Source organism: Giraffa tippelskirchi, chromosome 13 (assembly GCF_054371585.1).
Source record: "Giraffa tippelskirchi isolate mGirTip1 chromosome 13, T2T-mGirTip1v1.2.pri, whole genome shotgun sequence".
Lineage (NCBI taxonomy): Eukaryota > Metazoa > Chordata > Mammalia > Artiodactyla > Giraffidae > Giraffa > Giraffa tippelskirchi.
Window position 1 is genome coordinate 4042726 of NC_137287.1, and position 18253 is coordinate 4060978.

The following is an 18253-nucleotide window of genomic DNA, read 5'->3' on the forward strand; positions in this document are numbered from 1 at the left end:
CCGGCCCTGAGCCTTTGTCTCATGCATTGAACATGGAATGGTGTTCTGTTTCACATATGATAATATACATGTTTCAATGCTATTCTCCCAGAGCGTCCCACCCTCACCTTCTCCCTCAGAGTCCATAAGACCGTTCTATGCATCTGTGTCTCTTATTCTGTCTCGCATATAGGGTTATCATTACCATCTTTCAAATTCCATATATATGCATTAGTATACTGTATTGGTGTTTATGTGCCTTTTCTTGCGTTTCTCGCAAGTTCGTTCTGGCTCGAACTTCTAGGACTCTGAGGAGCGGCAGTGCTGAGAGTGAAATCCTGGCTTTGCTCCCAATCTCAGGGGAAAATCTGTCAGTCTTTCAAAGATAAGTACGACGGTAGCTATAGGCTTTTTGTAGATTTGGAGGGGCAGCTGCGCTGCATGGCACGTGCAGACCAGGGACCAGTGTCCCCTGCAGCGAGAGCGTGGAGTCTTAACTCGACCTCCAGGGAAGTCCCATTCTTTGCACGACTGAGGAGGTACCAAGTGTGGGACAATCCACAAGCAGAGGGCGTGTAGCACAGCAAGGTGTGTTCCCGAGGACAGACTTGCTAGAAGGTGGTGGTGAAGGCGGGGAGCCCTTACTGAAAGCCACCCTTGCCTCCCAATCCTGTCGCCTACATCCTGTGGGCTTGTGGAAGAGGGAGCAGAGACGCTTTCTGTGCGTGACAAGGATGAGCCTCGACTGAGCGCTTACTGTGTGCCATACACTCTTGGTGGATGATAGCATCTACCTCTAGCTCTCAGAGTAGCCGTATGGGGCAGAGTCATTGTCGGTTCCATTTCAGCTGCAAAAACTAGGGTGCAGAGAGGTGAAGTCACTTGCCCAAGGTCAGACAGCCAAGAACTCAAACTGCCTGGGCCGTCTGACTTTAGAGCCTGACATATCCACTTAGCAGAGGTGATGTGCTGTGATGCCTCATGGCTGGGACCTAATGACTTTACTGGGCAAAGTCAGTGAATGACGGGAACTCGTGGCTGGCTTTCGCCATCCGACAAGTCAAACTGCAGACTCACACTTGCTCGGGCACAGCGAGGCTCTCCAGGTCACACAACACTTGGCAGGGGAGTCATTCTGCGACTTGATTGCGGGCTGAGAGCAGTTTCTATTCAGAGGACGGGGATCACAGATGTCCTGTGTCCTGATGTTTGTCATTTTCACTTTTTTTTTCCTTTCTAGTTGCCTGTCCGGCAGTCCACTCTACACCCAGGGATGGGTTTTCCGGATGAATTTAAGCTGCACACAGCAAACTCTAACCAACTTCTGAAGGGGACCTTTTTAAACTAGAAAAAAATTTTTTTTTTTGTTTTTGTTTTTAGTAGGTCAGGGACGTCCTATAAAAATGAAGAGCAAGATAAAAATAAGACAGCTGTTTATTACTACAGAAGACACTTTGAGAACTCAACCTCCACGCTGCCTCGAGTGGGTATGTGAAATGCCTTTCTTCCAAAGAAATAGCTCAAAATGGTGGCCAAGTTATTTTTTTCCCCCCAAGTTTACCACTACTGAGAAATCTGACCTGCCTTTGTTCTTGAAAAAATGCAAGTGACTAATCAATCTGAAAGGAATTGGCTGCCCTTGGTAACGTGAAGCCACAGAACTCAAGTCAGTTGTGTGGATTCCAAGGGAGAAGAGTATACGACCCAGGTAGACTGCCCTGAATGATTGGAAAGGAAGATGGACTCTGTGAAGGACGTGATGTCTGGGCCTTTGAAAATTTAATGAGGATGTGACTTGACACTTGGACCCCTGTTGTTCGCCTGGGCAGAGTGGAGAACGCTAGCCTGCACAAAATCATCTCCGCTCCAACGAGACATTTTCTTTACTAGATGAAATTAGATTTCTGAAAGCACTGGGATCTGGCAGTGAGCGGCCACTGGGTGCGTCTTCCCCAGGCTGGACCAGACCCCCAAGCAGATGTAAGGGATTAGCTGAGGTTTCCATCTGCTGACGGTCACTGCTGCCTCTGCATCTCCCGACTGGTTATCAGAGGACACGGGGGCTGCTTTGTGCAGGTGGCGTGGGCCGCCTCTTTCTGGCTGAGCGTGAAGAAACTGGCCTTGGCAGAGTTTGGGCTATTGTGACCTCAGTGCTGCGCAGGGACCCTTCTGTCCAGCTGCATAGACTTTCTCTTGGAGGACTGAGATGAATGTACAAAGGAGAAGTCCTCTGACCTTTCCGGAATGTGTGCACATTTTTTTGATTTCTTAAGCTCTTTCTGCAATGGTCAAAGGGCTGATAAATGGGTTTCAACATGTTTTCAAGATGTCTCCCACTTCTGATCGCCATGGTCGTCCAGCAGCAAAACCAGATACGTCCAATTCAAGCAAATACTGTTGCTTTCTCCTCTTCTTTGATACGGCCAGGCCCTGCAGTGGATCACAGAGACATAATAAATACAGACTACAGTCTTGGTCTGAAGGAGTTTCAAGGCTGCAAAGCCAGTAGAGAGTAGACAGGAAAACAGTAAGAGAAAGCCTATAAATAGAGTTGTTCAGTCGCTCAGTCGTGTCCCACTCTTTGCGACCCTATGGACTTCAGCACACCAGACTTCCTTGTCCTTCAATATCTCCCGGAGCTTGCTCAGACTCATGTCCATTGAGTTGATGATGCCATAAATAGAGTAGGACATCAAATTTTCAATTAAATAATTATTTGAGTAATTATTTGCTTAATGGCTACATTCCTCCCAGGTCAGAAGGCCCTTGAAGGCAGGAAAGGAATCTATCCTTTTCATCATCATATTCCCAGCATCTGGGCAGTGCTTGAAGCAAAGCAGGTCCCTAAATATGCATTGTTTGATGGAATGAGATTGCAACAAGGTTTGGGGTTTAACACTTGCTATCTTGGAGTGGTGTCTGCTACATGAATTGCTTTCCTTACAGGTTGACTTATAAAGTTTTCAACATCGAAGTAACATAGATGGGCATAAAGCAAATGCCTATCTCAGTGTATAACCAGGATACTCAATATTCCTTTGTAGGGGCAACCTGCATGTGAACAGATTAAAATACCTACTACCTTGGTGGGAGGGACTTCCCCAGTGGCTCAGTAGTAAAAAAAATCCACCTGCAATGCAGGAGGCATAGGAGATGAAGGTTAGATCCCTGGGTCAGGAAGATCCTCTGGAGGAGGACATGACAACCCACGCCAGTATTCTTGCCTGGAGAATCCCATGGACAGCGGAGCCTAGCAGGCTGCAGTCCATGGTGCACAGAGTCGGACACGACTTAGTGACTGAGTATAGCACAGCGCATCTTGGTGGGATTTAAGACACTGGAAAGGCAGCTCCTTTTTTAAAAAAAAATTTCTAATTTTTCAATTAAGATATTCATTCCTTTGCATACTGCAAGTTTTTAAGTCTTCCAATTAGCCCATTCAAGTGCAGGAATAAAGGTGTACACCTCAAGCCTTTATTCTCTCAACAGTTTTTGCAGCCTTTGTGGAAATGGAGGCCCTGGCTAAGCTGTGGGGATAATATTGATCTAATTCTCTGCTTACAAATAACTGGGCTATGGTTGATTCTGATGGAAATGAACTTAGGTGGTGATTGGAGAAGCAATTTTCAGACTCAAACGTGGGAGAAGCATCTACAGATCAAACTCTAAGAAACCTAAAGAATTCGGAACTGACACTGAAAAGTGTTTAAAATTGATAATATCATTGAGTTCAAAGCTCCACACATCACATTATCAAGTTCAAAGTATGCTGTCATTCTTTCTCAGTAACTATGCTGTTATCTCCAAGATAACCAAGGCTGGAGGAACAAGATCAGGAAGCCAAGTGTGAGGGCTGAGACCTGATGCCCAGACCCCTTTTCTGCTTGTCCTTGTCACATAAGCTGCAACACGTCTTATCTGCACCCAGAAGTATGTGGGGAGCCTTGAGCAGCACCCAAATGCTGGTTGTATAACTTGAGATTATTAGGAAATAGAATTCTTTGGAATCATCCCACAACCTCGAACAAAGAAAGTGAAAACGGCCCATTTTGATAAATGACAGCAGAAAGTTCCTTCAACTCAATGGGCCATCTGTAGATATAAAACAGTTGCTGGTAAACTGTATTAGAGATGAATTATCTCCTCCATTACAATGTTTCCTTTTCTTTAATGCAATTTATTCCAAGCAAATTGAACAGAAAAGCTTGGGAGGGATCACATTCAATGGTTGGGGCGGGGGGGAGGCAGAGAACTTACTGGAAGCAAGATGTGGAATGGGAAGGGAGGTCTGGAGCAGTGGCCAGCGGAGGCCTGCTGTCCAGGCGGCCTGTGCCGAGGACCCTGGCTGTGCCCACGGGAAATTGAATTCAGAGCTCCTTCTGAATCGTAAATCCAGGGCAGCTGGCAGCTTGCCCAGGGCAGCTGGCGGGAAAGCGCAGGAGCGTCTGCGTCTGGCCGACCCCTCTGAGGGTGGGCCCCAGGTGTGCCGGCTGGGGATTCGGTTCCAGCCTTAAGATAACGTTCATCCACAAGCTTTACACTTTAATGAATGTCAAAGCGCACTCATCGCCAGGAAAGGAGAGCCTCCATGACATCCCAGAAAGGGTTGAAAAGCTGGAATGACTGCGAAATGCCTCCGGACGAAGGGGGAAGGCTTGACTTTTAAATACGTTTCTCGAGCTTTTTCGCTGAGCGCACGTGCCAGGAGGACACCCCCCCCAGCCCCTCACCGCCGGGTTTTGTGCTCCGGACCCCACGTCGGTCCAGAGGCTGCTGGAAAGCGGGGGCTGGGCGGGGCGTGCGAGCCTCGCCCCCCGACCCTGCCCGCGAGGGTCCGGTCTCAGACGCACGGGGGTCTCCGGGCGGGGCCGCGCGCGCTCCCGAGGGGACCGGCGGGGCCCCGCCCACCGCGCCCGGGGCGGGGCCTGCGCGCCACGTGACGGCGGCGCCGAGCGCCGAGCGTCCCGCCCCGCGGGAGGAGGCCCGGGCCGCGACCCGGCCCGTGCGCTGCTGGAGCCGCCCGGCCGCCCGCGCGCTCCATACCCGCGGCCCCTCGCCCGCCGGCCCCGGGCTCGCCGGCTGCGGCAGCGGCCTCAAGATGGACGAAGACGGCGGCGGCGGCGGCGAGGGCGGCGGCGGTGAGTGTCGGAGGTGTGGCCGGCCCGCCCGGCGGCCTGGGACCGGGGCGAGGGGGGGAGTCGAGGACGCGCCGGACCGACGGAGAGCGGGGACGGCCGGTCCCGGCTCGGGGGGTTGGGGGTCCGGGTCTGCCCGAGGACACCGCGTCTGGGCAGCAGCGCTGCCGGCTGGCGACCGCCGAGGCCCGCGGCGCGCCGGGCCCCGGAGCCCGAGGTGGGGGCCCGGGGGGCCCCCGAGGCGGGGGCCGGCGGTGTTGTCGCGGGGTCCGGGCGAGCTCCCGGAACGGCCGGGGTCGCCAGGAGGCTCGGGCCGGGACTCGGGGGTCGCTTTCCCCTGGGCGGGGGACCTTGGGGGCGACCTTCCCCGCCTCCTGTCGCCAAGGGCGTCCACGCCTTCCGGAGCCCAACTGCCGGTGACCACCCTGCGGCGTCTCCCCCAGGTGGTGCAGAGTGAGGGGGGGACCCCCGGGAAACCGGGAGGGCGAAGGTTGGAATTGGGGATCCCCCGGCCCAGGAAGGGCGGCTGCGGAGAGAGGGTTGAGCATCGTGACAGTTTTCTTGGCTTTAGGTCCCAAGTGGTCACGGGGGTCGTTTAAGTGAGGAGGGGGCAGCGAGGGCACACGCGTGTTAGAAAGTAAGGGGACGTGACGGAGTCAGCCGGAAATAATAAGTAAAAAGTCAGAGGAGACGAGGGTCGGAGTCGGGAGCTCCTGCCCGCCCGCTGGTGGGACCAGAGAACCGGGCCGCCCGTTCGACGCTCAGCCAGCTCTTGCTGGAAGATTCGCGTTGGCTGTAAATTATTTAGTGGAATTCAGATTACCGTCGTGTCATGCTGCGGATTACGCCTTTCAAACTGAATAAGGCGTCTACATAGTGTCTGTGGATGGAGTGAGTCGTTGGCTTGGGACGCAAAGGGTTAATATCCGTTTTTTTTACAGGAACACTGGAAGTTAAGGATCTGTGTGTGTTTTTGCTAAAGATCTCCTAAGTGCTGACAGACGGAATCATCAGAATCTCTTGTAATTAGGGAGCGTTTGGGGAAAAGAAAAAAAAAAAAATCTTAATTACAGGCTGCTGGAGCAGCTGCCTGTAAGAATCAGCAGTATTGAACGCTTCGGGATGAAGTAGTTAATCAAGGTGCTTTCTAGAATTTAAGTGATGCTCCAGAGGGAGATGTTTGCCTCGCAGGAAGCCGGTGGGGCTGGGAGGGTGGGAAGTTGGCCCCAGCCCTGGCATTTGCGGAGTTCACTTCTGCTAGTTGAAGCGAGGGGTAGCACTGTGGCACCAGTGGCTGTGTTGTTTATGATGGAAAGTTCTGTGGGAAGAAGGAGCCCAGGTGCACATCCTCCTCCAGCCAGACTGCCGTCTGAAGCGTCCAAGTGATGGATTCTCCCTGGACGCCCTGCTTCCTGCCTGTCACAGCTGGGGTAACGGTACAGGCAGACAAGCAGCTCTTCCTTAGAAAATGAAGACTGAACCACTGTAATACTTAAACGTTTGACATTCGTGTCCAAGGAGCGCGCTGGCTTCGCGATTTCATTTGAAGGTGTTTCGGATTCTGTGAATCAAGAAATGAAGAAAACTTGAAGGTCAAAGCAGGTATACATCTTTATGAAAACAGAAGCCAGTATAGATCTTGAGGGCTAGAGCAAAGGATAGTATTACATCTCAAAAGTCTCAAGACTTTGGGCTATTAACATAGCTCTTTCTGGGGATACAGTCTTGAGATGTCAGAAAAATATCTCACACAGGAGGCTTGCATTAACACCATTCCTAATACAGAATTGGAAATTGCAGTGCCTAATAGATTGGTGAAGTAAATTATGGGACATTTTTGGATGAAATATTTCACAAGCGTAAAAAATAAGAAGTCTTATATATTATGGTCTAAACAATGTAAAAACTGATATATCCAGATGTTTTATTTTCCCAGTTTTCTCTAAGTTTATTGAATGGTATATATTACTTTCAAATTTGGGGAAAAAACTTACTGAAAACTTACCCTGCAGTGGGAAAAGGGGTATGATTGTTTTTAATGTATGTGTCATTTGATTGACTTCACCGGAACAGTCAACAGTGAACAGATACTTACTATCTGCTAAATGTCTCTGTAGCATTAACAGGTATTGATATAGTTTATAAAATCTTTCTTCCTTGCTTTAAGGCACTTTAAAATATGTTCAGCATTCTTAGAATGAATATGTTTTTGAGTAAGCGGAAGAGTCATTATACAGTGATTATTATATAAATTTGGTGTGCTTATATTTAACTGTGTTGATGGGGGTTTTGAAGTTAACATACCTCTTTACAGTTTGCTAGTTTTTAATCACCATTTAGATTTCTAAAAAAAAAATTGCTTCGCTTTAAAATTCTTGTTTTTAAAACTGAAGTTCAGCTGTTTGGAAGAGAATAATTTTGCGTGCCAGTCATTTGCAAAACGTAACTCTTTTTTGGCATATTTTTAAGAGTGTAGTACAGAACTTTGAACTGTATATGGGGAAGTCAGTTTCAGCGTGTTTACAAGAGAGGATAAATAATCTATTCAAACAGTAGTCATGCCAGGGACAAAAGAATTTAAAATATCTTCTTTGCTAATATGTTGGTCGGGTTAGGAGACTTCAGAGGAGACTCCTGCTTGCTGTTTGGATCATTGAGGTTTTCCTCCAGGGCATTATTTGTTCTTTAAATGCAGGATAAGGAGAGAGGATGGTGGGAGGAATGGCTGGAAGGCCGTTCTAAGGAGGAACATAGGGGTACTGGAAGACAAGAGCACATTGTTATTTATAACCGTGTGTTGAGTGCAGTTAAGGTATTTTTGATTCCTCTGGGGGCCCTGTTGCCTTTCAGTTCTTCTGAACAGTCCTTGAGACGTGTCTGTATTTGGAAGGTGCCTGGCTCGTCTGGCTGGTTGCCACCGTCCTAAGGCTCAGTTTGGGAACCCGTCTGATTGAACTTCCTGCATGAATGATCTGTGGCAGATGAAGTGAAGAGCTTTTCTGGGCTGCCCCCTCCCTCTTCCAGCCCCCGACGCCCACCCCGTACCGCAGCCGTGTACATGCGAGTGAAATCTGTGCTTTACGTGAACAGCTGCTCCACCTCCCTCAATAAAACTCATATAAATTAAGACCGGGTTGAGATCGCGGATTCCGCCTGTCAGACGAGCGATAACCCCCACACCTGAAACCATCTGTGGGCCAGAGTATCCGTTAGTTTCCGCTCTTAAGGGGGCAGCATCCGCGGGGGTTTGGTGGGTGTGGATGCATTGCTCGTCCTGCGCCCCCGCGGGCTCACCTTGGGCCCGGTTTGGCCGGTGGGAGGCGCCAGTGGGTGACTGGGTGGCAGGTGCTCAGGGAGGCGTCAGGTTATCATCCGCCCTCTCATTCCGCCTCTGGCCGTGTGTCTAGCGGCTGGTCTGCTTTTGGCTGCAGCTCCTGCCTGTTGACCGAGCCCCTGCGCTCTGGAAAGGCATCCTTCCTCTGACCGTCCAGTGTATAGATGGTGGCTGCTTGTTCGTCTTGCTAATCTCTGCATCGTCTCACTATTTCCTGTAGGATCCTTGGTTTTTCTATCACATGTGTAACCAACCCCCTGTTTTAAATTCCCTCTCCTTCAGCTCCTTCAGACGGTAAAGTGACTGTCTGCAATGCGGGAGATCTGGGTTCGATCCCTGGGTCGGGAAGATCCCCTGGAGAAGGAAATGGCAACCCAATCCAGTACTCTTGCCTAGACAATCCCATGGACGGAGGAGCCTGATGTCCATGGGGTCGCAGAGAGACGGACCCGACTGAGTGACCTCACTTTCACTGTTCCTTCAGCTCCTTAGAGGTTTTCTCTGGGTGGGCCCAAAAGAGATTCAGCAGCTTGGCACTGTGGTGAAGAACCCGCCTGCTGATGCAGGAGATGTGGGTTCAATCCCCGGGTCGGGAAGATTCCCTGGAGGAGGAAATGGCAACGCACTCCAGTATTTTTGCCTGGAGAATCCCATGGACAGAGGAGCCTGGAGGGCTACAGTCCACAGGGTCACAAGGAGTCGGCCACAGGACTGAGCCACTGAGCATGCACACACACATGTACCCTTTGAGGCAGCGATACTAGTTTAGGAATTTAACATGTATTTTTACATGTGTGAGATACAGGATTATTCACTGCGTGGTTTGTAATAGTAAACGATGGGGAATAACCTGAGTGTGTGTTGCAGGTTATATACCCAGATGGTGAAGGATGATGTGAGGTTGTAGAAAGGAATGAGGAGGCTCCTTAGGAACTGATGGGCAAAGACTTCCAAATGTTTTGCTAAGTTATAAAAGCAAAGTGTAAGCAAATGTGCATTGTTTGTTACCATTTCCGTTTTAAAAAAGGGGGCACAAAGGAAGTGCTTGCATGAAAATTCTCAGGAAGGCTCAACAAGGAACTCACAACAGTGGTTACCTGGTAGGGGGGCTGATGGCGGCAGGGAAACCGAACCCTCTCTCTGTGCCTTTTTAATTTCGCAGTTCAAAAAAAAGCTTGTCCGTCTCCACTGTTTCCCAAACTGGAAACCAGTTTCACAGAAAAATAGTACACTGGAAAGGAAACATCCTTTGTTGAGAGAAATTTTGCAATTGAAACATAGTTAATTTACGATGTTCCGGTAGTTTCAGGTGTACTGCAGAGTACTTCGATATTTTGTAGTTTTGCTGTATTAAAATGTCAGGATAGCATGTAGAAAGTTGTGGAATACCATACTTATTTTTTCAGCCTTTGCATAAGAAATTAACTGCTTTCTTTTGAGTGCTTAAAAAGTGGCTCGATGGGTGCTTTCAGAGTACTCTTTTCTAGAACAGTTATTCTGCAGACATCGATATTGTCCCTGCCAAATGCCCGGTCCTGTGCTAAAGGGTGAATATGGTGAATAAAGCAGCTGAATTTCCTGCATTCCTGGGACTTTTGTTTAGATGGGAGACTGATGAAAAATGTAAACAGATGTATCAGGTCCTTGCAGATGATGCTGATGTGTGAAAGGAAGTGTGGGAGGGTGAGAGGCTGAGGGGTGGGGTGGGGGCAGGCAGCCTCGTGGAGAGAGAACTCCTTCAGGGGTGGCCGGAAGGGGTCCAGGGCCTGGCCAGCAGAGGGCCCAAAGCTGCTCTGTGTGGTCTGAGCAGAGAGGGAACGGGGGCGTGTCCGGCAGTTTGAGTAGGTAAGGAATTCAACATTTTATTTGAGGTGCATGAAGCCACTGAAGGGGAAGGGTTTCAACCTGGGCAATGACATTTGATTTATGTTTAAATAATTGTAGCTAATGTTTACAGAAGGGCCTCTGTGTCCGGTTCTGTCCTGCCTGCCGTACGGATCTTAACCTATTTACTTTGCACAATAAACCTGGTAGGGACTTAACGTCAGCACCGTTTATGGATGAAAAGGGAAAGCTTGGGGGCACAGGGAAGCCAGGTAACCCGGGTCAGGCTCCACAGCTAGGAAGTGGTGGAGCTGGGCCTCGAGCCCTGGCGTGCTGGCTCCAGAGGCCTTGCCTTGAACCGCCGGACACCCTGCCCTGTGCCAGAGGGGAGGAGGGGCAGCGAGGACCAGGGGCGGGCCCCAGGGCGAGGCGGATCCAGCGGCAGACGCGAAGGCAAAGTACAGAAAGCAGTGAAACGCTCGTGTTCCCGTTACCCAGGATTCATATAGTAGCTGTTCCATGTTCTGTCGCCTGACTTCAGGTCTTTACAAAAAACAAGGACGGCATTTCAGACGCCTGTCTCATCTCTGCACCCGGCCGCGTCGTGCCTCCTCGCTGGGGCGGGGTCGCGGTGCCGGCCTCCTCTTCTGCTGCCTTAGTTCTCCCTTAGCCTTTCTTCCTCCCTGACGCTGTCCTTGGCGTCCAGCAGCCACAGGTCGTGTCGCTCCTCTCCACGTCCGCACTGCCCTCGGTTCACCCCGAGCCCTTTGCTGCCTGCATCCAGGACCTGCGGTCTGGGCTCCCCGAGCCCTCGGCGGGGGGCTGCACGCTTTTCCTCCAAGAGGCCCGACAGTAGGCGTTTTCCGCTGTGTGCACCACACACGGGCTCTCGCCAACTCTCCTTGATGGCCCTTGTTGTTGTCTGTCTGACTCTGTGGGGCCATAGGCTGCAGCCCGCCAGGCTCCTCTGTCCGTGGGATTTCCCAGGCAGGAATGGTGGAGTGGGTTGGCCATTTCCTTCTCCAGGGGATCTTTCCGACCCAGGGATCAAACCTTCATCTCTGCCTGGCAGGGGATTCTTTACCACTGAGTCACCTGGGAACTGCTGATAACCCTGTAAAAACATAAAGACCACTCTTATCTCGGCCTGTCCTTGCCCTCTCTCCACCGTGGACGCGTCCCCTCACTTGTGTCCCCTCGCTGGTCTCCAAGCGCTCCTGCCCCTGCTCTTCCCACGGCGGGTTCCCCTTGGATGTCTGGGCACGCTCTGGCTTCCTTCCTTCTGGTGTCTGTTCACGCGTCCTTTCTGCAGAGGTCTTCCTCGACCAGCCTGTCGTAAGCAGCATCTCGCTGTCCCCTTTCCCAGCTGCCTTTTTTTTGCTTGGCTTTATCACTCCTCAGCTGCTACCGTCCTGTTCATGGTGTGTGTCTTCTTTCTCAGAATGTGAGTTCTGTGAAAGCAGGACTATGGTCTGCTTTTATCCACCACTGTGTCTCCAAGACCTGGGCCACTGTGTGTCATATGCCATCAGTAAATACTTGTTCATAAACTGAGCGAGTGGAACTCATTTTATCAGCAGTTCTGGTCCCCTGCCTGCCTTTTGTACTCCCTCGAGGCAACCGTGATGAATGGGATGTGGGCCCCCCCCCGCATGGTTCTCATGCTTGAACATGTGTGTGTGTGCCCACAAGCAATGCATGCATCTTTTTTTTTTTTGGTTTAAAAACTGTTAAAAATGACGTTGTGCTGTATGTAGTTAGAGGTTATCCACGCTGTTACCTGCAGACCCTGTTTGTGTGTTATTTCTCTCCTCTTGCCCTGGACTGGCACCTTGGTTTTACATGGTTACAAACAGCACTAAGGGGGGCTCATCTCCATTTACAAACGTGTGAAAGCTTCTTGCCAGTGTCTCTCTGGAGCCGCAGCTGTGGGTTATAGGCGTGCTTTCTGTTACCCCAGATGTTGGCGGGTTCCCTTCTCACACTATTGGTGTTCTAATCGAGTCTTGCCATTTGTGAGACTTTTACAATGTCTTGCTGTCTCCTGGGTAAGGAAAGATGTGTTGTTTTAATCTGCATGGCTTTGCTAGATGTCTTTTGGAGAATCAGAAGGACATACTGACAGCCTGGAGGTTAAAGGAGAAGGGACTGCAGAAGCCAAAGGTACTCCTAGGTTTCTGGCTCCTGTGACCGAAGGTGGTGCTATGGCTTCACGAGAAGGGCAAGTCTTGAGAGAAAACTGTTCGGAGGGTTCACTTGTTTCTTTCTTTTTTTTTGGTCCAGGGTGTCATTATTTTGCTCTCGCTTTTGAAGGACAGTTTCTCTGGGTGTGCGATGGTGGCTTCGCTGGTTCATTCCTGGCCATGCTTTGAACGGGTCGAGTCATTGCTTTCTGCCTTCCCTCGCTTCTGTTGCGAAGTCAGCCGTATCAGACTCGTTCTGTTGAAGGCGGTGTGTCTTTCCCCTCCCCTTGGGCTGCTTTTTAAGATTGTTCTCTCTGCCTTAGGTTCTTAGTTGTGTCAGGTTATTGTGCAGTGTCCAGAGGTGGTTCTCTTTGAATTTGTCCTTATTGGCATCGGTGGTGGTTCTTCTTTTTGGTAGGGCAGTGACACGACTTACTCTTAAATTAGGTTTGCAGAAGTCTTAGCCTTTGTCTCTACAGTTATTATTTTGGCTGCAGGTCCTGTCTCTCCTCCTCTGGTTCACTAATTACCTCTTCATTATGTCCTTCTATCCCTTCGACTTTCTTCCTATTATTCATCCTTTTGATCTCTCCATGCTTCACTCTGCATAATTTTCTCCTGACCTACAGTCCCACTGCATTAATCCTTTCTTCATCTCGGTCTAATCTGGTTTTTAACACATCTGTTAGGTTCTTAATTTCAGTCATTGCCCTTTTCAGTGTTCTTGATTTGTTTTTGTTTTTTTTTAGATACCAGTTTTCTGTGAAAAATTTTCATCTTGTCAGTGACTGTCTGTATTAATCAGTTATAGGTGTCCATCCTAAAGGAGATCAGTCCTGGGTGTTCATTGGAAGGACTGATATTGAAGTTGAAACTCCAACACTTTGGCCACTTCATGTGAAGAGTTGACTCACTGGAAAAGACCCTAATGCTGGGTAGGATTGGGGGCAGGAGGAGAAGGGGACGACAGAGGATGAGATGGCTGGATGGCATCACCGACTCGATGGACATGGGTTTGGGTAAACTCCAGGAGTTGATGATGGATAGGGAGGCCTGGCGTGCTGCAGTTCATGGGGTCGCAAAGAGTCAGACACGACTGAGCAACTGAACTGAACTGTGAATGTATTCTGTTGTCCGTTTCACCCTTGGTTTTCAGCCTGTGATCTTGATTCTAGATTGCCTGTTAAGCTTTAATTAAATTCTGGATGATGGGTATGAAAAATGGTAGGGGTACTTTGAGACTATCTTCCTCGAGAGAGGCTTCTCGCAGGCAGTTAGGATAGGGAAATACCGCTTTAGAACCGTGAGGGTCAGTCCCCCTGTGGTTTACCCTTCTCCTAGGGTGTAGCTCTTCAGTGGTTCCAGCTGCAAACTCGGGGTGTTTACCAGCGCCTCTTCTGCTTGGCAGCCCCTGAGTTCTAATTTGGTCTCCCAGTCCCATCAGACTGCTGGAGATTCTGCTGACCTCAGATTCTCAACTGCTTGTCTCTGCCTAATGTCTTGACCTTTCACCCTCTGCCTGAACTGGCAAGTGCCTCCAGGAGGAAACTGGCGCGGACGATTGGGCTCACCTCTTCACCTTCTCTCTGGGATCCTGGCCTCCTGGGTCCTCACTGCATTAGGCAGCTCTCTGATACCTTCACACAGTTAGTTCTTACAACGTACTCAGCTTTTTTAGTTGTTTTTTGGCAGAAGCGTTGTCTGCAACAAGCTGGTCAGCTTTTACTGGACACAGTCTCAGGAGTTCAGTTTTGGTGTTTAAAATCGGACCTGTTTGTGAGATGTCCTGGTAGAGATGGTAGGAAGATGCTTAGCTGTGTAGTCTGCTAAGAAGATTTAAACTCATTTTAGTTCATGGGAATGGATGAGTGAGATCACTTAGAGACTTGAGAGAGGAGGAAAATCCCAGGACTGCAGACAACCCAGTAAAGGAGACCAAGAAAGAGGAGCCAGCGAAGTCAAGAAAGGCCGTGTGGAATTGCAGAGGAACACTTGAAGACGAGGAAGTGAGGGGTCAGCTGTGCTGAGTGAAGTGCAGTGAAGTCGCTCAGCCGTTTGTCCGACTCTTTGCGACCCCATGGACTGTAGCCCACCAGGCTCCTCTGTCCATGGAATTTTCCAGGCAAGAGTACTGGAGTGGGTTGCCACTTCCTTCTCCAGGGGATCTTCCCGACCCAGGGATCGAGCGCCGTTCTCCCGCGTTGCAGGCAGACGCTTTACCGTCTGAGCCACCAGGGGAGCCCAGGTCTGAATGGGAGGTGGGCTGAAGTGAGAGTGGGCACTTGTCTACAGGGGTTGATGACTAGACCGAAGACGGCTAAAAGTGAACGGGAGAGATTTTACCTCGTGGAGGAGTAGCCTGGGCTGGGGCCCTTCCTAGAAGTTTGCTGTGTGATGAGAACAGAGGGAAAGCTAGGGGAGGGGAGCTTAGGATGAGAAAGGTAAGCGTTTCTCAAGTAAATCCTGCTGATGGAGGACCAGCAGTAATCCATCAGGCGAGTTAGAGTAGTAACGCTGTTTGCACACTCCCACTCTTACTATAAATAACTTTGGGAGAGAGAAATTATTTTCTTAAAGTTATTGGCACATCCTTCAGGAAGCAGGTTTATCAGTTTGTAATAGAGGATTGTTAAAACTTCTGAAGTGAAATGAAATGAAAAAATAGGTTTTACTATAGTATCCTAAAAGCTGCATGAAGCAAATTAAATATTTCAGACTTGTGGGGAAACAGTAAATCATTTAAATGAGAGTAGAAAAATACGTGATTCTCCAGCCTGATTTTTTTTGTTTTTCTTGGCCGTGTGGCCCATGGGATCCTAGTTCCCTGACCGGGGATTGAACTTGGACCCTTTGAGGTGGAAGCATGGGGTCCTAACCACTGGGCCGCCAGGGAAGTCCCTCCATCCTGATTTTGAAGTTAATCAAGCTTGTCAACTTTTCAGTCAACGTCAGTCTCCCAGTCGACATGATAGAACCGACGTGAGATCCTGTCATGTTTTGTAATGTGACTGGAGACAGTGAAGCGAGGGTTTATTTTGGGTAAATATCTTTCAGTTTTCTGTAAATATTAGAAAAGGCTCACCTGAGTCAATTCAGTAGGCCAAGTATATTTTGTGATTTACTTTGATAGAGCAAATTTACTCTTTTCGCTGGCTTCATGTCATCAGGATCACTGTTCAAGCAGGGAGAAATAAGTTCCTATCTTAAACTCATAGCAGGGCAATTTTTTAAAATTATCGTACTCTTCTTTTGAGCAACTTATTCCTGTAATTAATAAAAATGGCAATTTGCTATAAAAAATGGCAGTTTGCTGTAAAACTGGGCATTTTAATGATAATTGGAAAGTATTTCCCAATATCTGGGTAATAGCGATTTTTTTTTTTCCGGTTTTCATCCAGATGTTTGGCAACATGTAGACACAGTCTTACTGCAGTTTTCAAATTCACTTTCATGGGAACATATAATATCCTCCGTTTATCTTGGACGGCACAGTTTCCTTTTTCTCTGGACAGATGCATATGAAACACATGCTCTTCAAGTGGAGTTTGTGGTCCTCTGAGAATTCTCTGAAGGAGGAAATGGGTTGACCTATTTGGTTGCTATGAAGTAAAAACAATCTTGTTTTCATTTTTTTTTTTTTAGAGAACATCTGGGTTGCATTTATTTTACATTCTGGAAGTTCTTTAAAACCACAATTTGATAATATGAGGCTTCATTAAAGCAGTCAGTATTTAACTATTTCTCTAGTTGATTTAGTGCTAGGGTGGCTGCATAGACTTTTGAAAGTATTTAAAAAATTTTGCTTTCTATAACATGTAACCTTTAAATAACAAACCTTGATTTTAAACCAGAAAACAGGACCCAGACATTTTGGGGCAGCAGGGGAAGGGCAGGTCAACCGGATTATTTCTCTGCTGCCCACCACGTGCAGGCTGGCTGTCTGTAGGGCTGAGCTGGAGTCTGTAGCAGCCCATTTTGCTCCATATCCCAAATAAATCCTTTCTTCCTTGCTTAACAACCCTGATTTGTGCAGTTATCTGCCCTGTGGGAAGGGGACCTCAGCACCACGAGGGAGTGGATCTTAAGCAGTCTAAACCGGTAAAGGTAATCCTATTTTACTTATTGATTGAAAGAAGGATATAGAAGTCAAGTTCAGCATGAGCTGCAGGGGCAGTCTGCAGGGGGACTTCTTGGGAGAGTGTTTTCCTTCTTGGAGGAAAACTCAAGGAAGAAACAGTTCCTTCTCTCACTGTGGCCTTTGTCAGGCCCGGGTGGTGGCCAGCCTGTATTCATGGTACCCCTCAAATCTGTCCAGTTCCAGGCGCCCCCGCTGAGGATGGTCTGCTGGACTCTCGGTGGAGTTGCTAGGTCCCATCCACCCGGGAGGGTCCTCTCCCTTCCCGTCTCCATGTGTCCTGTAAGTCCCTGTCTTGTTTTGGGGGTTTGGAGAGGTGGCTGGAGCCAGGGGCCGCGGGGTCGCCTGATGCTGACTGGAGCAGCAGGCGGGTTTCCTTCTCTCATTTATCAAGAGTAAGGATCTCGTCTTGGCCACTGAGGGCCCAGAGGAAACCTCATCTCTCTCCCAGCGTGTTCCCTGGGTGTATATATTTATCCCTTTAAGATCTAAGCTAGGTTATACTTTCTTTCTGAGATGAACACTTGCTCCTACATTGAGTAAAACAAAATGTATTTTCATATGCTGGTAAATCCATTAACAGTTTCATTTGGCACATCCTTGTGACTACATTTATTTTAACGCAGAAGGTTTTTTTTTTTTAAAACGCAGCAGTCAGAAGCGGCAGGCATCGGCCATTTAATATTCTGTTAGAAGAGAAGACAGGACTTCCTTTTAGCTCTTCAGAGAGGAAATAAAGCGATCAAGAATGTCCTTTTCCAAGTTGCAGTAATTAGATTAAAATTTTTTTGAATTGAGACAGGCAGATGAGTTCATTTCTGTGTGTGTTAGAGTATGGGAAAACGGGAGGATTTCAGTGACTTTTCAATGTTTGGCCTGTTCACACGATGAGGCCGTATTTCCCAAGTGTGGGAGGACAAGTGACTGCAGACTTTGATGCAGTGTGTGATGCACTCAGAGGGCGAGAACCGTCTTGAGAATAAAATGATGCCTTTCATCGCCTGCACAACAGGAATATTAATGTCGGGTGAGTGTTCTTCCGAAACATTGCGTTTCCCCAGGAATCACAGAGTGTCTGCTGTGGGTTCCCCCAAGACGCACTGTTTCTAGAGCTTTAGCCTTTTCATTGAAAATCGCGGTTAAGCTCTGTGCCAATCAGACAGTTACTGGGATGTTTTTGGCAAAAAGTCACATGCCTTCTCTCCTTCCTCTGGTCAGACTGGTCCTGATGTGGTTGGACTCTTGCGAGAACGTTCCTGCTGGCGAGGCAGCCCCGGGGAGCACAGTCGTGCCCCACACCCGACTGGCAGCCCCCGGGGTGGTTCTGCCTCCCAGATGCCCGGTTCTTTGGCCGGACGTGCAGAACATGATTATTATTTTTTTTAATCTGGAAAGAACATAAGCCAAGATGCTTCCCCGGGGGCTCTGCTGCTGTCAGTGCGGAGACGTTTGGTTTTAGGATTTCATCTCTGGTACCTTGGGGGCCTCCCTCCTATCCCCTCCCCCGGAGGGGCATCTGAGGCCTGTGTCATGCACAGAGCAGACTAGCCTGCATGTAACGCTGAGAAAGGCTTTCAGAAGTGTTCTGGCTGCTTCTCCATTTGAAATTTTATCTCCCTTTTCTGTTGGTGAAAATTTGTGTGTGGGTGTTAGTCACTCAGTT

At 49.0% G+C, this 18253-nt stretch overlaps 1 protein-coding gene and 1 long non-coding RNA gene across 9 annotated transcripts in view; one reads left to right on the forward strand and one right to left on the reverse strand.

Annotated features, from left to right (window-relative positions):
* Positions 1-1397: 1397 nt before the first annotated feature.
* On the reverse strand, positions 1398-4894 carry LOC145531153 (uncharacterized). Its single transcript, XR_014072231.1, has 2 exons — positions 4237-4894; positions 1398-2409 (listed from the first exon to the last, which is right to left on the reverse strand). It is a non-coding gene; the product is annotated as an uncharacterized LOC145531153 (long non-coding RNA).
* Positions 4895-5047: 153 nt separating this feature from the next.
* Positions 5048-18253, forward strand: part of CYTH3 (cytohesin 3) — a 76829-nt gene continuing 63623 nt past the window's right edge. For 4 of the 8 annotated variants that reach the window (XM_081552869.1, XM_081552870.1, XM_081552867.1 and 1 more), the window contains exon 1: positions 5048-5117. In XM_081552869.1, coding sequence (XP_081408995.1) covers positions 5078-5117 — 40 coding nt within the window. In that variant the 5' untranslated portion in view covers positions 5048-5077. Of the gene's footprint in view, positions 5131-5378; positions 5558-18253 lie in introns of those variants that run through there. The other 4 variants (XM_081552873.1, XM_081552875.1, XM_081552871.1 and 1 more) reach the window with 2 other exon arrangements.